This window comes from Hemitrygon akajei, chromosome 7 (assembly GCF_048418815.1).
Source record: "Hemitrygon akajei chromosome 7, sHemAka1.3, whole genome shotgun sequence".
Classification (NCBI taxonomy): Eukaryota; Metazoa; Chordata; class Chondrichthyes; order Myliobatiformes; family Dasyatidae; genus Hemitrygon; species Hemitrygon akajei.
Genome location: NC_133130.1, coordinates 144,194,172 through 144,210,600, shown reverse-complemented (window position 1 = coordinate 144,210,600; position 16,429 = coordinate 144,194,172). Strand labels below are relative to the sequence as shown.

The window sequence follows — 16,429 nt, the reverse complement described above, 5'->3', positions numbered from 1 at the left end:
GCTCCTTAATATTTTCTGCAGGAAGTACTTTCCCTGTTGAATGGATACTTGTTAAACTAGAGCATCGCTCGGGTGAGTGTAAATACCGCCTGTCAGTTTGATGTAAACTTAATATTGCATTCTACTGGGAGATTTCCACCTGAATTCCGAAGGCTTAAATGGATTTGTGAGGACCAGAGGAGTGTGCATGCTTTGGGAGAGTGACAACCATGAAGCATACTTCCTAGTGGGAGCTTGAAATAAGTACTGGGTAAGGGAGCAGAGGGATTAGCAACTGGAGTAAGGCGAGGCAGGTTTTTTTTGTACGGCACATTCAACACAAGGCAAGTCCAAGTGCTTTACATGGAGCAAGATATAATCAAAAATCAAATTTCGGACAATATTAAAGAGAATAAAATCACAAAAATAGAGTAAAAAGGAATAAAAGTTACGGTGCAGGAGTTTCTATTTAAAAGCTACAGCGAAAAGAAAAGGTTTAAGCCTCGATTTAAAAGAGCTTAACGTTTGGGCAGACTCAATCCAGAACGATGGAGATACCCTCTTTCTTCAAAGAAAGGGGCTTCCCTTCCTCCACCGTCAACGCTGCCCTCACCCGAATCGCTTCCATTTCACGTACGTCTGCTCTCACGCCACCCTACCAGGGATAGGGTTCCCCGTGTCCTCACCTACCACTCCACCAGACTCTGCGTCCAGCACATAATTCACCGGGATTTCCGCCATCCCGCCCCACCCCACTTCCTGCTTTCCGCAGGTATCGTTTCCTATACAACTCCCTAGTCCATTCGTCCCTCCTCGCTGATCTTCCTCCTGACCCTTATCCTTGCAAGCAGAACAAGTGCTACACCTCCCTCACTACCATTCAGGGCCCCAAACAGTCCTTCAAGGTGAGGCAACACTTCACCTGTAACTCCGTTGGGGTCATATACTGCTCCCGGTGTGGCCTCCTGTATACAGTATCTCCGAGACCCGACGAAGGTTGGGCGACCGCTTCGGCGAGTCCGCCAGAAGAAGCGGGAACTCACAGTGGCCACCCATTTTAATTCCACTTCCGATATGTCTATCCATGGCCTCCTTTACTGTCGCGATGGAGGAACACCACCTTATATTCCGTCTGAGTAGCCTCCAATCTGATGGCATGAACATTGATTTCTCTAACTTCCGTTAATGATCTCCTTCACCATTCCCCAGCCCCTTTTCACTCCTTTGCCTACCTCTGTTGCTCCTCCCCCTTTTTCTTTCTTCCACGGCATTTTGGCCCCAAACCTTCTAACTCGGACTCCCTAATTTTTTTTTTCCTCAGCCCTGCTGAAGAGTCTCGCCCCGGAACGTTACTGTGCTCTTTTCCATAGATGCTGACTGGCCGGCTGGGTTCTCTCAGCACTTTGTATGTCTTGGATTTCCGGCACCTGCAGATTTTGTCTTGTCTGAACTGCTTCACGATGTTTAGTTTTGACCCCGGGAACGATAAGCATCCCTGCCCCGGATGACCTGAGAGCTCGGGAAGGTTCATAATGCAACGAGAGATCGGAGATGCATTCCGGCCCTCGACCGCTCAGTGCTTCATAAATCAGTAGTAATATTTTAAAGTTATTCCTCTAACGGACAGGAAGCTAGTATGGTGATCTGAGAACTGGGGTGATGAGTTCCACTTGGTCTTAGAGAGGACTCTAGCAGCAGCTTCTGAATGAGTTGCAGCTGTCTAGGGATTTTTTAGAGACCTGTGAAAACGACATTACAGTCGTCAAGCCGACTAAAAATAAATGCATAGATGAGTGTCTAGATCTTGCTGAGACATAAGCCCTTAACTCTCGCTACATTTTTAAGCAAAGTAGGCTAACTTGGTAATTACCGGTATCTTAATGTGGCATTTTAAATTTAAGTCCGAGTCCATCACAACACCTTATTTACCATCAACTGTAGCAAATAAGGGATGTGAATCTTTGCTGTTTTTATTTATGTCAGAGGAGGATTGGCTTGCATGTCTCAACTCTAAATTATAGATGCTAAGAGTGAAAAGCACCAAACTTTCATAGACGGAATGAAGGAAGTGGGTGAGGGTGGTCTGTGCTGCGACCCTATAGGCCAGAAAGAAAGGTAACATAAAACTAATGGGCAGGAGTTATTATAGGAAGATGGCTGGGATGAAACAAAATCTATTTAACAGACACACAAACAGAAGAAATTCTGCAGATGATAGGTGAAACCAGGTGAGGAGGAAGGTAGGTGTGTGGGGATGAAGTGAGAAGCTGGGAGGGGACAATCATGCTGAGAGCTGGAAGCCCTTTATACCCTGGTCTCTGGCAGGGTTCAATTCTGAACATGTACATTTATCTTTATACTTGTTATGCCTTTGATGTTTAATTATGGGTTCTGAACCTAAAATTATGCTTAAATTGACAAACTTTTGAGACTACAGGTCTGAAAGCCAGTTTTATAGATTGGCTTCTCCCACACGAGGTTCTGTCAAGTTAGAAGGAACCACACATTTAATTATTTAGAGATGTTAGTTCAGGTTTACAATTTTCTATTGGATTTAGATCACCAGACAGATTTTTAAACTCTCAAAGCAGTGTCAAAACAATTACGTTTCATTTATTATAAAATCATACTTCACCCGTGTAGCTTTCGTGGTGACGCACAGAGAAATTAACCCTTTCTATTAATAGCTTGTTCTTCCTGCATCCAGAGAATTGTGAAACAGAGATGAGTCTAACAAGACCTGCCAGTCCTCTAATCTCGACCTCTGCGTTAAGTGCTCTTGATTTTTTGGGGAATATTTTTTGACTCTGTTTTGGGGAATATCTACACCCTGTCTGCAATGTCTACTCTGACCTATCAGTACATGACACATCAACTTGCCGTCCACTCTCGTATCAATCTGTCAAAGATAAAAGCAAATTTGAAGTACAACACCTCATATGAACAGTCGAGAACCAAATGGTAACATTTCTTACCAGATTTCAGATATCCCATGCTCCCTGTGATCCTTTCACTTTCCTTTTGTTTCTCCCACCCGGTTCCACTTATTCGTCGCCCACACACAATACTTTGTACTCTCATCTTCTCCCCCAACTGGTTCCATCTGACCAACATCCCTCTCATACCTAGTTCCACTTCACTTTCCTTACCAGATTCAGCAGCTACAGCTTTTGTGTCCACGGCCTGTGTCTACCCTCCCTTTCAGCTGGCACCATCTGCCTTTTCTGTCCCTCTCCTCATTTGTCGCTACCTCTCACCCACCAGCCACTCATTCCTGACTCTCTCCTTCCCTCTCTCCACCTGGTCCCAACGTGTCCATCATATCCCTCACCTGATTCAACCTATCACCTGCCAGCTCTGAACTTATCCCTTCCCTTCACCTCTTCAGGTAATATTTCGACCATCTTCTCCCTGGGCCAGGGGTTCTTGACCTTTTTTATGCTGTGAACCTTTAAGGGGAGTCCATGGACCCCACATTGGAAGCCCCTGCTCTGGACTCTGTCCTGATGTATGGTCTCAACCTGAAATACTAGCTGTACCTTTGCCTCTTCAAATGCTGCTTGACTCATTGAGTTCCTCCAATGATTTCTCCCCCCAGATTCCAGCATTTGTAGTCTTTATTTAGAGTCTGAAAAAACAATTTGTATTTTCGTTTGGAAATAGAACAAACTTGTAATGTACCACAATATATTGGAGACATTTTGGACTAAATTTCGTGATGAACATTGGATAGATCTTTTGAAGTTGGGAGGAGCGTACATAAAAATTAGTTTTTTCATTGGAGAAATTTGTCTCCTTTTCTGTGAAATTCAAAGGATGGAGCCCATGGGCTAGTGTTGGGATGACAAGGTTGTGCATGATGGCAGCAGAAACTGGCCGACCATTCAATATCCATGCAACTATAAAGGCGGCAAGATGGTAGCTATATTTCATTAGGAGATTGAGCAGATTTGGTTTGCACCTAAAACACTCAACTTATGCAAATATACCATGGAGTGTATTCTGACAGGCTACATCACTGTCTGGTATGGGGGGGGGGTGGGGGCTACTGCACAGGTCATACTGCAGAAAGTCATAAAATTAGTCAGCTCAATCTTAGGTACTAGTCCCCATAGTATCCAAGGCATCTTCAAGTAGCAGTGCCTCAGAAAGGGAGTGTCCATTATTAAGGACCCCCCATCACCCAGGACATGCCCACTTCTCGGAATGTCAGACACCGCAACACTGAGCGTCATAGGAAGTCATTCCTGCCTGTGGCCATCAAACTTTACAATTCCTCCCTTGGAGTGTCAGACACCCTGAGCCAATAGGCTGGTCCTGGACTTAATTCCACTTGGCATAATTTACTTATTATCATTTAATTATTTCTGGTTTTATTTTGCTATATTTCTACTCTATTCTTAGTTGGTGCAACTGTAACAAAACCCAATTTCACTCGGGATCAATAAAGTATGTCTGTCTGTCTCATTGTTACTGCCAGGTAGGGGGTACAGAAGCCTGAAGGCACACACTCAGTGATTCAGGAACAGCTTCTTTCCCTCTGCCCTCCGATTCCTAAATGGACATTGAACCTGTGAACACTACCTCACTTTTTTATTGTTTTGTACTTTTTTAATTTAACTATTTTACATATATATTTAATGGAATTGATTTACTTTCTTTTCTCTATATTATGGATTACATTGTACTGCTGTTGCTAAGTTAACAAATTTCATTTGGGCCGGAGATATTAAACCTGATTCTAATTATGATCGATGACTCCCGATCCAGATCCCCAACACCCTTCATTCCAAAAAATAGTTACCACCTGCTGTGATCCAGCCTCCATAAACCTCTACAGTAGAGAATTCAGATAACTCACCCTCTGCAAGGTGAAATCCCTAAGCACGACTGTTTTAAATCTCATCTCACACTTCTGTCCAGTCTGAAACTCTCCAATGGAATCATCTCAGATCTACCCTGTCACAACCTCTAAGAATCTTGTATGCTTCAATCCTTCGTCCCTCTTTGAAACTCTAAAGAATGCGGGTCTAACCTCTTTTTAACCAGTTCATCGTGAGACTACCCTCTTATCCCAGGAATTAGCCTTGTAAATCTCTACTGTGTGGCTTCTGGAGCTTGTATTTCCTCTCTGGCTTAAGGCACACAGGTGCAGCCAAAACACCATGTACAATTGCAACATTTCCAGGAAGACCCACATGCCATTCGACTTTCTAACTACGCGCTGCACCTACCAGGTTTTTGTTTCGCGCACAGGGTGCCAAGGTAACGTGGTGGTTAGCTGAACACCATTGGAGTCCGGAGTTCAATTCTGGTGCCGTTCTGTACGTCCTCCCCATGGAATGTCTGGGTGTTCTCTGGTTTCATCCCACAGGCCAAAGCCGTACCGGATAGGTTAACTAGTTATTGTAAACTGTCCTGTGATGAGGTTAGGGTTAATCCGTTGCTGGGGCAGTCCTTAGATGCTGCCCGACCTGCTGCATGCATGTTCTGTTTGTGTAAGATATCCAAATTTGCAGATAACACAAAAACAGGTGGGGGTAGGCCCTTCGAGCCGCACCACTTAGCAACCCACCTTTTTAACCCTAGCCCTATCAAGGGGCAATTTACAATGACCAATTAACCTACTAACTGGTACATCTTTGACATGTGGGAAGATTAAAATAATTAAGTTACTAGTATTGGTTATTTTGAAATGTGGTTCACTGCCATTTGGTCTAGCCTACACACTGCTCCAAATCTACCACTAATTGGTTTGGCAAACTTTTTTATTCATTTTTAGAGCTGTGATTTATTGCCCACCCCAAATATCTTTCAGAAATGCCAGAGAGCCAATTTCTTGAACTACTGCACTTTCTGAAGGTTCTTCCATAGCACTGATGGGGAGGGAGTTTTCAGATGTTGACTGACCCCAGTGCTGTTTCCAAGTCAGGCTGGTGTGCAGCTCAGACACAACCTGCAGGTGGCAGTGTTCCCAATTTTATGCAGCAGCAATGATTCAACTATGCGACAAGAAGGCATTTCAGAGCCAGATACATGGTGTGAATCTGTTGTACCTGATGACATATGAGGTAACACAAATTTCCTCTCCTGAAGGATAACAACAATTTTTCAGATTCAGAATATTACCAGCATATGTCATGAAATTTGTTAACTTTATGGCAGCAGTACAATGAAATACATAAATACAGTATACAGAAAAAAAACTCAGTTACATCCAAGTATTTTTGCCTATTAGTTAAGTTACAATGAGTCCAAAGTAACAGAAATTAAAAGTAATGAGGTAGTGTTCATGGGTTCAATGTCGATTTAGAAATCTGATGACAGAGGGGAAGTTGCTGTATCTGAATCGCCAAATTTTTATGGCAATCCAGTACATTTCACAGACATTATACATATTTGTAATATGTATGCATTATTCATAGATATAAACACAGCCATTTGGGGGCTTTCTCCCTCCAATTTCCAGATTATCTGAATTTAAATCAAATTTATGGAATGATTGGATTTGATATGAGCTACACATGCACAATGAGTTGTATCATTTTAATGTTACACAGAACATAATGTTCTGTGATGAAGCATTGGCTTTATCCCCCAAAACACCACGTGACCTGCAGTGGTCTTGGCATTTTTTTGATTTGTAAACATGCAATTTCTCTGTATAAAATTTGGAGAATTTGAAAAAAACCCAGTTGTTTTAAACAAACTTTCTGTAAAATTAATCCCGGACATCAAAATAATTGATGGGCCTCTTGGCTGTCATTGACTGTTTTCATGGCTGCCACTTGTTCTCACAAATGGAGCGTCAATCATTTGTACATTTAAATGAATGGACAGGAAAACACAAAAAACAAATCATTTAATGAAATATTTCATTGCCGGTCAATTATAAAACTTTAATTTTTTCAACCACTGATTCCTTGGCATCAAAATAAATTCACTTGATATTTATGGTTGTCAGTTCATTGGTGTGATTATTCCCCCGAACATGCCATTGGAGAGGTGAGGACCTCCTTGGTCAGAGTCGACCCTGGATATTTTGTCATAGCCGCCTAGATATGTAAGCCTGGGCAGTACAATATGGAGAGTAAGCTGTTGCCCACGTAGCAAGCTCCCCCTCTCCACACATCTGATGAACCCAAAGGAATGGCAGAGACCGATACAGTTCAGTACCAGCAGTGTTGCAGGAGTTGCCAGTCAGCATTGACTCAATGTAGGACTGCCTCAGGGACTCCAGCTCCCGATTTTCCCCTCGGGGTTTACTCCTGAGGCCTTCCCCATGAGTTGGTATAGCCACAAGGCAGTGGAGGTTTGAGATCAGTTTTCCTTCTCCTAGATGAGGAGCCCCATCTAACCGAAGCAGCTGGGTTTAAGGTGCTGGTAACCCATTTTTGCCCCTCCTCTTCTCAGTAGAAACTGTTCCACCGGGCTAAATAGCTAAACCACATGTGAAGGTCAGGAGCTGGACTTGGTTCTCAAGAGGCCATTTGAGGCGCAGGCCATTGGGAGCACTTAATAGGTAGTGGGAGCTTGTCCCCATTACCACCCAACATAGGCTATTTCTAATCAAATAGCAATCAGGTTCAGCTGAAAGGAACTAAATTAACCATGGAATTTCTTACGACTAATTTAGAAATTAATAATGCTAATATAACTCGATTGGAAAACCTGTGCCCATTACCACTTCTGAACCTTAATCAGAGGTGAAGATCGGGTGAGGTACCTTGAAATAATCCCGTTGGAATGCAAGATCCAATATGAATGAGCAATCAGAGGGAATTCACACGAGTCACAGCAAGTGAAAGTCAGATCCAAATCAATGTATTTACAGAGTGGTTACCGTGCTAGGTGAGCTTCATTCCATTTTAATCACATTCAATGCCACCCTCGCTGAAAGCACAGTAGTGCACCAAGTTTACTCCAACACAGGCAGTTGCGTGTCTTCAAGTTCACAATCTCAAACAAATCAGGCACAGATTCTGAACTCGTACCCCAACCATAGGGCATCCGTCAGTGGAGATTCCCAAACAAAGAGAAAGGTTTGTTGACGTGAGAGTTTGGCCGATATCCAATTCGCTCGTTTATCTTCTCTCGCACTTTGGCATCATCTCTTGCGCCATTTGCACTGTCAACGTCACTGGAACTCACCATTTCTCCTTCCTCTCGCTGTTGCTTTTTCTGATTCTGTAGAAAAAAAACCACATCACATTGAGAACCTTACCCAACCCTACATTCTACAGATTACCCTTCATATCTCTGCCACATCCCACAGCTTTTCCCCACCAGATCCCATTTCAATATTCTGAAGGGACTCCTACCTCACTAAGCAGTCTCCTCTCAGCACTTTTGTTTTTAAATGTGGCCGATGCAACATCTTTCTCTTTTATTTCTAACCCAAGGGGGCATATTTTTAAAGTGCTTGGAAGTAGGTACAAGGGGGATGTCAGAGGCAAGTTTTCACAGAGAATGGTGGGTGTGTGGAATGCACTGCCAGCGACGGTGGCAGAGGCAGATACAATAGGGTCTTCTAAGAGTAAGTTACATGGTCGGCACAACATTGTGGTCCCAAGGGTCTGTAATGTGCTGTATGTTCCTATGTTTAGCCTTCCCACCACTCAAGGACTCTGACAGTCCTTGAAGCTGAAATGATTCAGTTGCAGATTCTGTTTGGTATTGAATTTGATGAGCACACAGTACATTTTAAATCCTCAAAAGGTAGCAACTAGACACTGACAATATGTTTAAAAGGATAACTAATAAAGAAAGTGATTTATATACAGCAATGAGCTCTGAGAATATTTAAGGATGCACAGCTAGGTAGATCATAGCTTGATGATCAGATCCCCGAAAAGAGACTATCTTTTCCGTTTCAGAGTTTTACAAGGTCGTTCCGAGGACTGAAAACATTATATATAGGAAAAACTGAAGGTGTGAAGCTGTGGGGAGAAAATGAGGACAAGAAAAATAAAGACGCATCTCCCTTGAAAGCGTAGTTTAAACCACAGGGATTTCAAAAAGTCTCGTTCACTGGTCATATGCAGGAGAGGAGACGTCCCAGGCCTGGGAGCCACGGGTTACAACCACAAGGTGGACTCACTTACATCAGATAAGCAACATTCACAAAAATGCCATAAATTAAACATACATTATAGACAATATAAAGTTGATTTAAAATAGTTGATAGCACTAATGGGTAGATGAGAAAAAATTAATCCAGAGGCCATGGGGTCTGAAACTCAGCCGCTGGAAGGGTGGCAAAGTCTTCCTTCTCTCTCGGTCTGTACTGTGGGGCGGTGGACCCAGTTCTGGAGAGAGTGGCTCCGAGCTCAGTCCATCCAACTATCCGGCACATGCTGATGCCCCCATGATCTGGGCCCAGGACCTGGGGCTGTGGTCAGAAACGTCGGAATGAAGTTCCCCCGCCAACTTACTTCCAGCTCTTTCTTCATGCTCTCAAACTCTTCGATGTCGTCCAGCTTCAGTTCGAGCCGGGTCGGTTTCCGCCGCAACATCTCACCATCGGTGACCAGCTGCCTCCGCCAGATGAAAGGAAGCAGGCGGCGCGCATGCGAGCCGCGTTGCGCATCGGGATACGCGACATGCAGGGAACTCTAAATCCCATCAGCCCTTGTGCCGCCCCGTGACCTGTGACCCGGACTGAGTTGTTGCCGGCGAGGCGCGTAAGGAAAGCGCGGTGCTCTGGCTGCCGTGTTGTGTCCCTCGTGGGCTGCGGCGTGTGGAAGAGGGGGCTCCTCCACTGTCATTCGGTTCCTCGCCTGACGCCTGCGGTGGGTAGAGCTGAGGGTGCAGCGCTGAGGGGAGGTAACCCCCTCCCCCCTTTCCGCTTCGGTGTCCGGTGGCAAGGCCCGGTTACACCGGCGGGTAGTGCCAGTGAATCCAGACAAGGAATTGCCGTTTGTTGGCGTGGACTTCGTCTTAATGACGAGAGGGGCAAAGCTGGACTGGGGATATACTGAATATTGGGCCTTTCTCGCTGCAAGAGAAGTGGAATTAGGATTTAGCTGCCGCACCATCCATTATGATCTTCCACGTCAGTTCCATGCCCTTTCGTATGCTCTTGCCCCTGATTGCATTAGCACACCAAAAAAAAACCTTGTTTATAGTATCCTTCGTTATACTCAGTGACTGAATATCTAATCAGAAATCTCTGCAGGGGATTCCTCATACACAGGCTTCAGACGGTTTAAAATATTCAGCATTCTCTGTGTTTTTTTTAACTTTCTGTTTCTTTTGTTTTCTTTCCTGCCCAAGAACAGCCTCCCAGCAACTACTTCGCCCAGTAAGTTGTACATTTACTGGGCGAAGTGTACATTTCAGTGAGATAGTCATTTTTCAGTGAGTGAATTCTAGAGAGTACAGGCCCATCTTACTTGCACAGTCTTGATCTCAGGAGTCATCCTGGTATCTTTTCGCTGTGTTGCATTCCATGAATGATTAAATGGAAAATCTCCCTTGAAATAAAGAGTTATCTCCCTGATTGCTCATACCTGCACTTTAGTTTTCTATAATCGGTGTAAAAAGACCCATAAATCCCTTTCAGCATGAAAGATAAGTATTGTCTTTTCAATCTATGTTCTCAAATTCTTTGTGTTACGTGGATTATTTCTTTCACCTGTGTTAAATTGCAAAAGTGGTCATCTTTCACTTGAAGAAAGAATAAGAGAAATTGCTTTCAGTTGAAATGTATAAATTTTCAGCAAGTTCCTCATGGTAACCTGTATTTCAGGCCTATTTCCTTGAGTACTCTTATGTACTAAAAATATCATTGCCTCTTTCCCAACAGCCTTCTAGAGCGGAATGTGCCAGATTTCAGTTATTCTTTCTATGAGCAAGGAGATTACTGATTACAGTCTTGAATTTATACTGATGTAACCATTGTTCTGGATAATGGTGACAGCATATCCTTTTTCTGCTCTGGCTAGAGTTAGGGCATGTTATTTTCACTTATATTTTCTGACCCAATGTGCCACACCATTTAACAATCCTAGCCTAATCACAGCACAATTTACAATGACTAATTATCCTACTAACCTGTCTCTCTTTGAACTGTGGGAGGGAACCAGAACACCGAAAAGGGAGTCCACACAGTCATGGGGAAAGTGTATTAACTCCTTACAGGTGGCGCAGGAATTGACGTCCAAACTCCCAACACCCAGAGCTGTAAAAGTGTCACGTCTAAGTAACTAGATCCCTGTATCTAACCTATTATCATTCGGGATGTCTGTATATGTAAGACCATTTCAACAGAAAAATACTCCACAACTTGCTCTTGCTGTATGTATTCTGAATTAGACGTAGTGTTGGAGTGAAGAAAATTGAGCAAGTATTTCATTGTTCAGATTTGCATCAGAAAACTAACCATGCTGTAAAATCAATTGGTTTGTCTTTTACACTTTTCAGCATTGATCAAAATATTTAATTATATTTGCAGGGTTTCCCTACTCACAATCGGTGAAAAATGTCTGATGATGACGATGTTCCACTGCCGAAGAAGTCCCGGATTTACTATGGAAGCCTTGAAGAGAAGGAGAGAGAAAGGATTATCAAAGGAGAAGGAGGATATCTGGGGAAAGAGGCTGTGAAAGTTGGTGTAGAAGCCGGGCACATTAACATATCTGGTGGTAAGTGGCAGTAGTTGAGTTTATTGCATCCAATCTAGTTTAAAAAAAATGTGGTTACTTAAACATTTGTGTCCCTGGGTGCCCTCCTCCTTCCTTTTCTCCTATGGTCCCCTCAGGTTCCTTCTTTTCCTTGACCTTTCCCACCTACCTTCAAGCTGACCTCCTTTTCCTGCCCCTACCTTCTCAGTCCTGAAGAAGGGTCTCGGCCCGAAACACCAACTGTTTATTCATTTCCATAGATGCTGCCTGACCTGCTGAGTTACTCCAACAATTTGAGTATTTGCTTCTGCATCTGCAGACTTTCTTGTGTTAATGATTTGTGTTCAGTAATTGAGATGTACCCTGCACTTGGTTTTAGATGCTTTTGTGCACTTTAGGAAAGAAAATTTTCCTCATGTAGCGAGCCTGTGAGAAAGGATTGGCGGTGAATAGAGCGTGATTGCAGCCAATCGGATATGTGTATTTTAATGCAAAGGTAATGAACTTAAAGATGTAGCTTCAAGTACTAATCCTTACTCTGAGGCCATTACAGAGACTTGGCCATCACAAGGGCAGGAATGGCTGCTGGTTGTTGCAAGGTTTACATATTTCAAAAGGGACGGAGGGGGGGAGATAAAAGAAGTGGGAGAGTGGCATTTCTAATCAGGTGTAGTAACACAGCTACAGAAAGAGAAGGCATTGTGGACAGATACTTTTCTGAGCCAGTGTACGCAGATGTCAGAAACAGGAAAGGGGCAATCACTCTACAGGTAGTCCCCAAGTTATGAACGTCCAACTTATGAACAGAGGAAGGCAAACGCCGTCTGTCATTTTAAGTCAGATCACGACACCTTCCACCATTTTAAGTCATTGCCGTTGACACCGTGTTTAGTGTGTAACTTTGTATTTGGCTTAAATTTTTCTTTTAAAATTTTCTTAACAAGATTCGTCTTGACCCCCCCCCCCCCCCCCCCCCACCTTTTCTGGTCGGCTGGTGGCGCAGTGAGATCAGCACCGGGCTCAAGAACGGAGGTTCCGGAGTTCGATCCAGTGACTCCTGAGCGCGCCGGGTTGATGTTGAGCTCGCAACTCGACCTCGTTAAAAAAAAAAGACACTGCCACCTCCGGATTAAATTCCCACGTGGAATATTGAGGAGGATCAAATACCCAAGCTCAGCACAGCCCCCACTTGTCCCATTTAACCTGTCTCAGTGTGGTGGGCTTTAGGACCTAGGGAATTCAGTGCAGTGGTCCATAGGACCCGGCGGACCTCGAGAGCCGGCAGAGGTTGGGACCTGCTGCCTGCGGTGTTTCTGTTCCTTTGATGGGAAGCGATCACGATTGAAAATAAAGCGTTTGGAAAGAGGTGAAATGTCATCGGTCATTGGAAAAGCGATAGGCTACAGTCGGTCAACGATTGGAACAATTTTAAAGGATAAAGTAAGAATAATGGAGCATGTGAAAGGCCCTGCCCCGATGAAAGCTACAATTATTACTAAGCAATGCAGTGGTTTAATTATTGGAATACATACGTTTCTTATGCATTTTATATGCATAGAAAGGTAAAATATATACTATATACTAAGACAAACGTGTGACTAATTGACGCTAAATAATACTGGATGTACTTGTTCCGACTTACTTACAAATCCGACTCAAAGGCAGACTCAGGAATGGAACTCGTTCGTAACTCGGGGACTTCCTGTATTAAAAGTATTTTAGAAATCTCCCCAATAGCAACAGAAACACCAAGGAGTAGATCGGGAGGCAGAGTTTGGAAAGGTGAAAAACTGGTATGATTATTGTCATGGGTGGCTTCAACTTCCCTAATATTGATGGAGACGTCCATAGTGCAAAAGCTTTAGATGGGGCAGAATTTGTTAGGTGTGTCCAGAAAAGATTCCTGACACTATGCAGATAGGCTGATGGGAGGAGACACCATACTGGATCTGGTACTGGGCATTGAACCTGGTCAGGTGACAGATCCCTCAGTGGGTGAGCATTTTGGAGACAGTGACCACAACTCCCTAGGCCTTACCATAGCCTTGGACTGAGATTGGTGCAGAAGGTATGGAAAAGTATTTAACTGGGGGAGAGAAAATTATGGTGCTATTGCAGGAGCTTGGGAGCATAAATTGGGAACAGATGTACTCAGGGAAATGCATAAAGGAAGTATGGAGATTTTTTAGGGAGCTGTTGCATTGGGTTCTGGATAAGTTTGTCCCATTGAGACAGGGTAAGGGTGGTAGGGTAAAGGAACCATGATTGGTAAGAGAAGGTTTTGGAAGCAAAGATCTGACAGGGCTTGAAAGAGTTACAAGGTAGCCAGGAAGGAGCTTAAGAATGGACTTGGGGGAGCTAGAAGGGGACATGAAAAGGCCTTGGCAAGTAGGATTAAGGAAAACCCCAAATCATTCTACATGATCATGGAGAACAAAAGGATGACTGAGTGAGGGTAGGCCCAAAAAGAAAACATGCCAGGAGTCAGAGGAGGGAGGAGAGGTCCTTAATGAATACTTTGCTTCAGTGGTCACCAGTGAGAGGGACCTTGACAAATGTGCGATCTGCGTAAAACAGGCTGATGTACTGGAACATGTTGATATGATGGCTAAGGATGTGCTGGAAATCTTGAAAAACATCAGAATAAGTAAATCAATATATACTCCCAAGTTATACTACGCTGCCCCTCGGGTGATGATCTTTGCATCTCATTGGCTACAGGAGTAGTACCAGATGATTGGAAGGTGGTAAATGTTATTCCTTTGTTCAAGAAAGGTAATAGGGTTAACCCTGGGAATTATAGATCAGCAAGTCTTACATTAGTGGTGGGCAAACTATTAGAGAGGATTCATAGAGAGAGAATTTACGAGCACTTGGAGATCATCTACTAGGAATGGTCGATTTAACTTTGTGAGGGCAGGTCATGGCTCGTACCCTGATTGCATTCTTTGAGGAAGTGTCAAAACAAATTCATGAAGGTAGAACAGTGTATATAGATTTTAGTAAAACGTTTGGCAGAAAATCAGAAAACGTGGAATCCAGGGAAACTTGCCTGTGTGGGTTCAGAATTGGCTTGCCCACGGAAGGCAGAGGGTGGTTGCAGATGGAGAGCATCCTGCCTGGAGATCGGTGACCAGTCATGTTCTGCATGGATCTGTAATTGGACCCCTGCTCTTTTTAATTTTTATAAATGACTGATGAGGAAGTGGAAGGGTGGGTTAGAATGTTTGCAGATGACACAAAGGTTGGTGGTGTTGTGGATCGTGGAGAATGCTGTCGTAGGTTAAAACAGGGCATTGATAGGACGCAGAGCTGGGCTGAGAAGTAGCAGATGGAGTTTAATCCAGAGAAGTGTGAAGTAATACACTCTGGAAGGTTGGACTTGAAGGCAGAATATAAGGTTAGTGGCAGGATTCTAAGCAGTGTGGAGGAACAGAAATATCCTCAGATCCACATTTGTAGATCCCTCAAAGTTGCCATGTAAATTGATAGGGTTGTTAAGGATGGTTTTGCTGATGATGGCGAGTTAGTTGAGTGGTGTTGCAGCAACAACCTTGCACTCAATATCCGTAAGACCAAAGAGCTGATTGTGGACTTCAGGAAGGATAAGATGGGGAATCACAAACCAATCCTCATTGAAGGATTAGGAGTGGAGAGAGTGAACAATTTCAAGTTCCTGGGTGTCAATATCTCTGAGGACCTAACCTGGGCACAACATGTCAATGTAGCTATAAGGAAGGCAAGACAACGGCTATATTTCATTAGGAGTTTGAGGGGAGATTTAGTTTGTCATCTAAAACACTCAAACTTCTACAGATGTACCATGGAGAGCATCGAACTGGCTGCATTACCGTTTTGTATGGAGAAGGGTACGGGCTACTACACAAGATCAAAATAAGTTGCAGAAACTTGTAAAATTAATCAGCTTCATCATGGATACTAGCCTCCGTGGTATGTAAGACATCTTCAAGGAGCGGTGCCTTAGGAAAGCAGTATCCATCATTAAGGATCCCCACCCCTCAGGGCATGCCCTCTTCACATTGTTACCTTCGAGAAGGAGGTACAGCAGGCTGAAGGCACACAGCCTACCATTCAGGAACAGCTTCTTCCCCTATGCCATCCCATGCCTGGATAGACATTGAAACCATGAACACTACCTCACTAATTTTTTTTGTTTGTTATTTTTGCAGTACTTATTTTTACTTAACTATTAAATAGACATGTATATACTTAATGTAACCCATTTTTTCTTGCTACAGTTATTTATCGTGTATTTCATTATACTGTTGTCATAAATAACAAATATGCCAGTGATATTAAATCTAATTCAGATTCTAATCCTGATTCATTAGTTGAAGGATTGAGTTTAAACGCCACGAAGAAATGTTACAGCTCTATAAAACTGGCTAGACCACACTTGGAATAGTATGTACAGTTCTGCTCGCCTCATTATAGGGAGGATGTGGAAGCTTTAGAGAGAGTGCAGAGGAGATTTACCAGGATGCTGCCTGGATTAGAGAGCATGTCTTATGAGGAAAGGTTGAGTGAGTCAGGACCTTACTCTTTAGAGCAGAAGATCAAAGGTGATTTGATAGAGATGATAAGAGGCATAGAAAGAGTGGACAGTCAGACTTTTTCCTATGGTGGAAATGGCTAATACGAGAGGGCATGATGGGAGGAAAGTATAGGGGGAATGTTAGAGATAGGTTTTTTTACACGTAGAATGGTGGGAACAGGGAACACACTGCCAGGGGTGGTGGTAGAGGCAGTTACTTTTGTGACATTTAAGTGACTCTGAAACGGTCAAAGCAAATTTTATTATCGAA

At 43.5% G+C, this 16,429-nt stretch overlaps 2 protein-coding genes across 2 annotated transcripts in view; one reads left to right on the top strand and one right to left on the bottom strand.

The window, feature by feature from the left end:
- Positions 1 to 6,822: 6,822 nt before the first annotated feature.
- cdc26 (cell division cycle 26 homolog) lies at positions 6,823 to 9,562 on the bottom strand. The gene is made up of 2 exons (XM_073052181.1): positions 9,414 to 9,562; positions 6,823 to 8,166 (listed from the first exon to the last, which is right to left on the bottom strand). Exons 1-2 carry the CDS (start codon positions 9,492 to 9,494, stop codon positions 7,993 to 7,995), a joined length of 255 nt encoding a protein of 84 aa, XP_072908282.1. The 5' UTR covers positions 9,495 to 9,562; the 3' UTR covers positions 6,823 to 7,992.
- Positions 9,563 to 9,622: 60 nt separating this feature from the next.
- Positions 9,623 to 16,429, top strand: part of prpf4 (pre-mRNA splicing tri-snRNP complex factor PRPF4) — a 49,439-nt gene continuing 42,632 nt past the window's right edge. Inside the window, exons 1-2 of the mRNA XM_073052179.1 lie at positions 9,623 to 9,770; positions 11,435 to 11,624. Coding sequence (XP_072908280.1) covers positions 11,462 to 11,624 — 163 coding nt within the window. The 5' untranslated portion in view covers positions 9,623 to 9,770; positions 11,435 to 11,461. The remainder of the gene's footprint in view (positions 9,771 to 11,434; positions 11,625 to 16,429) is intronic.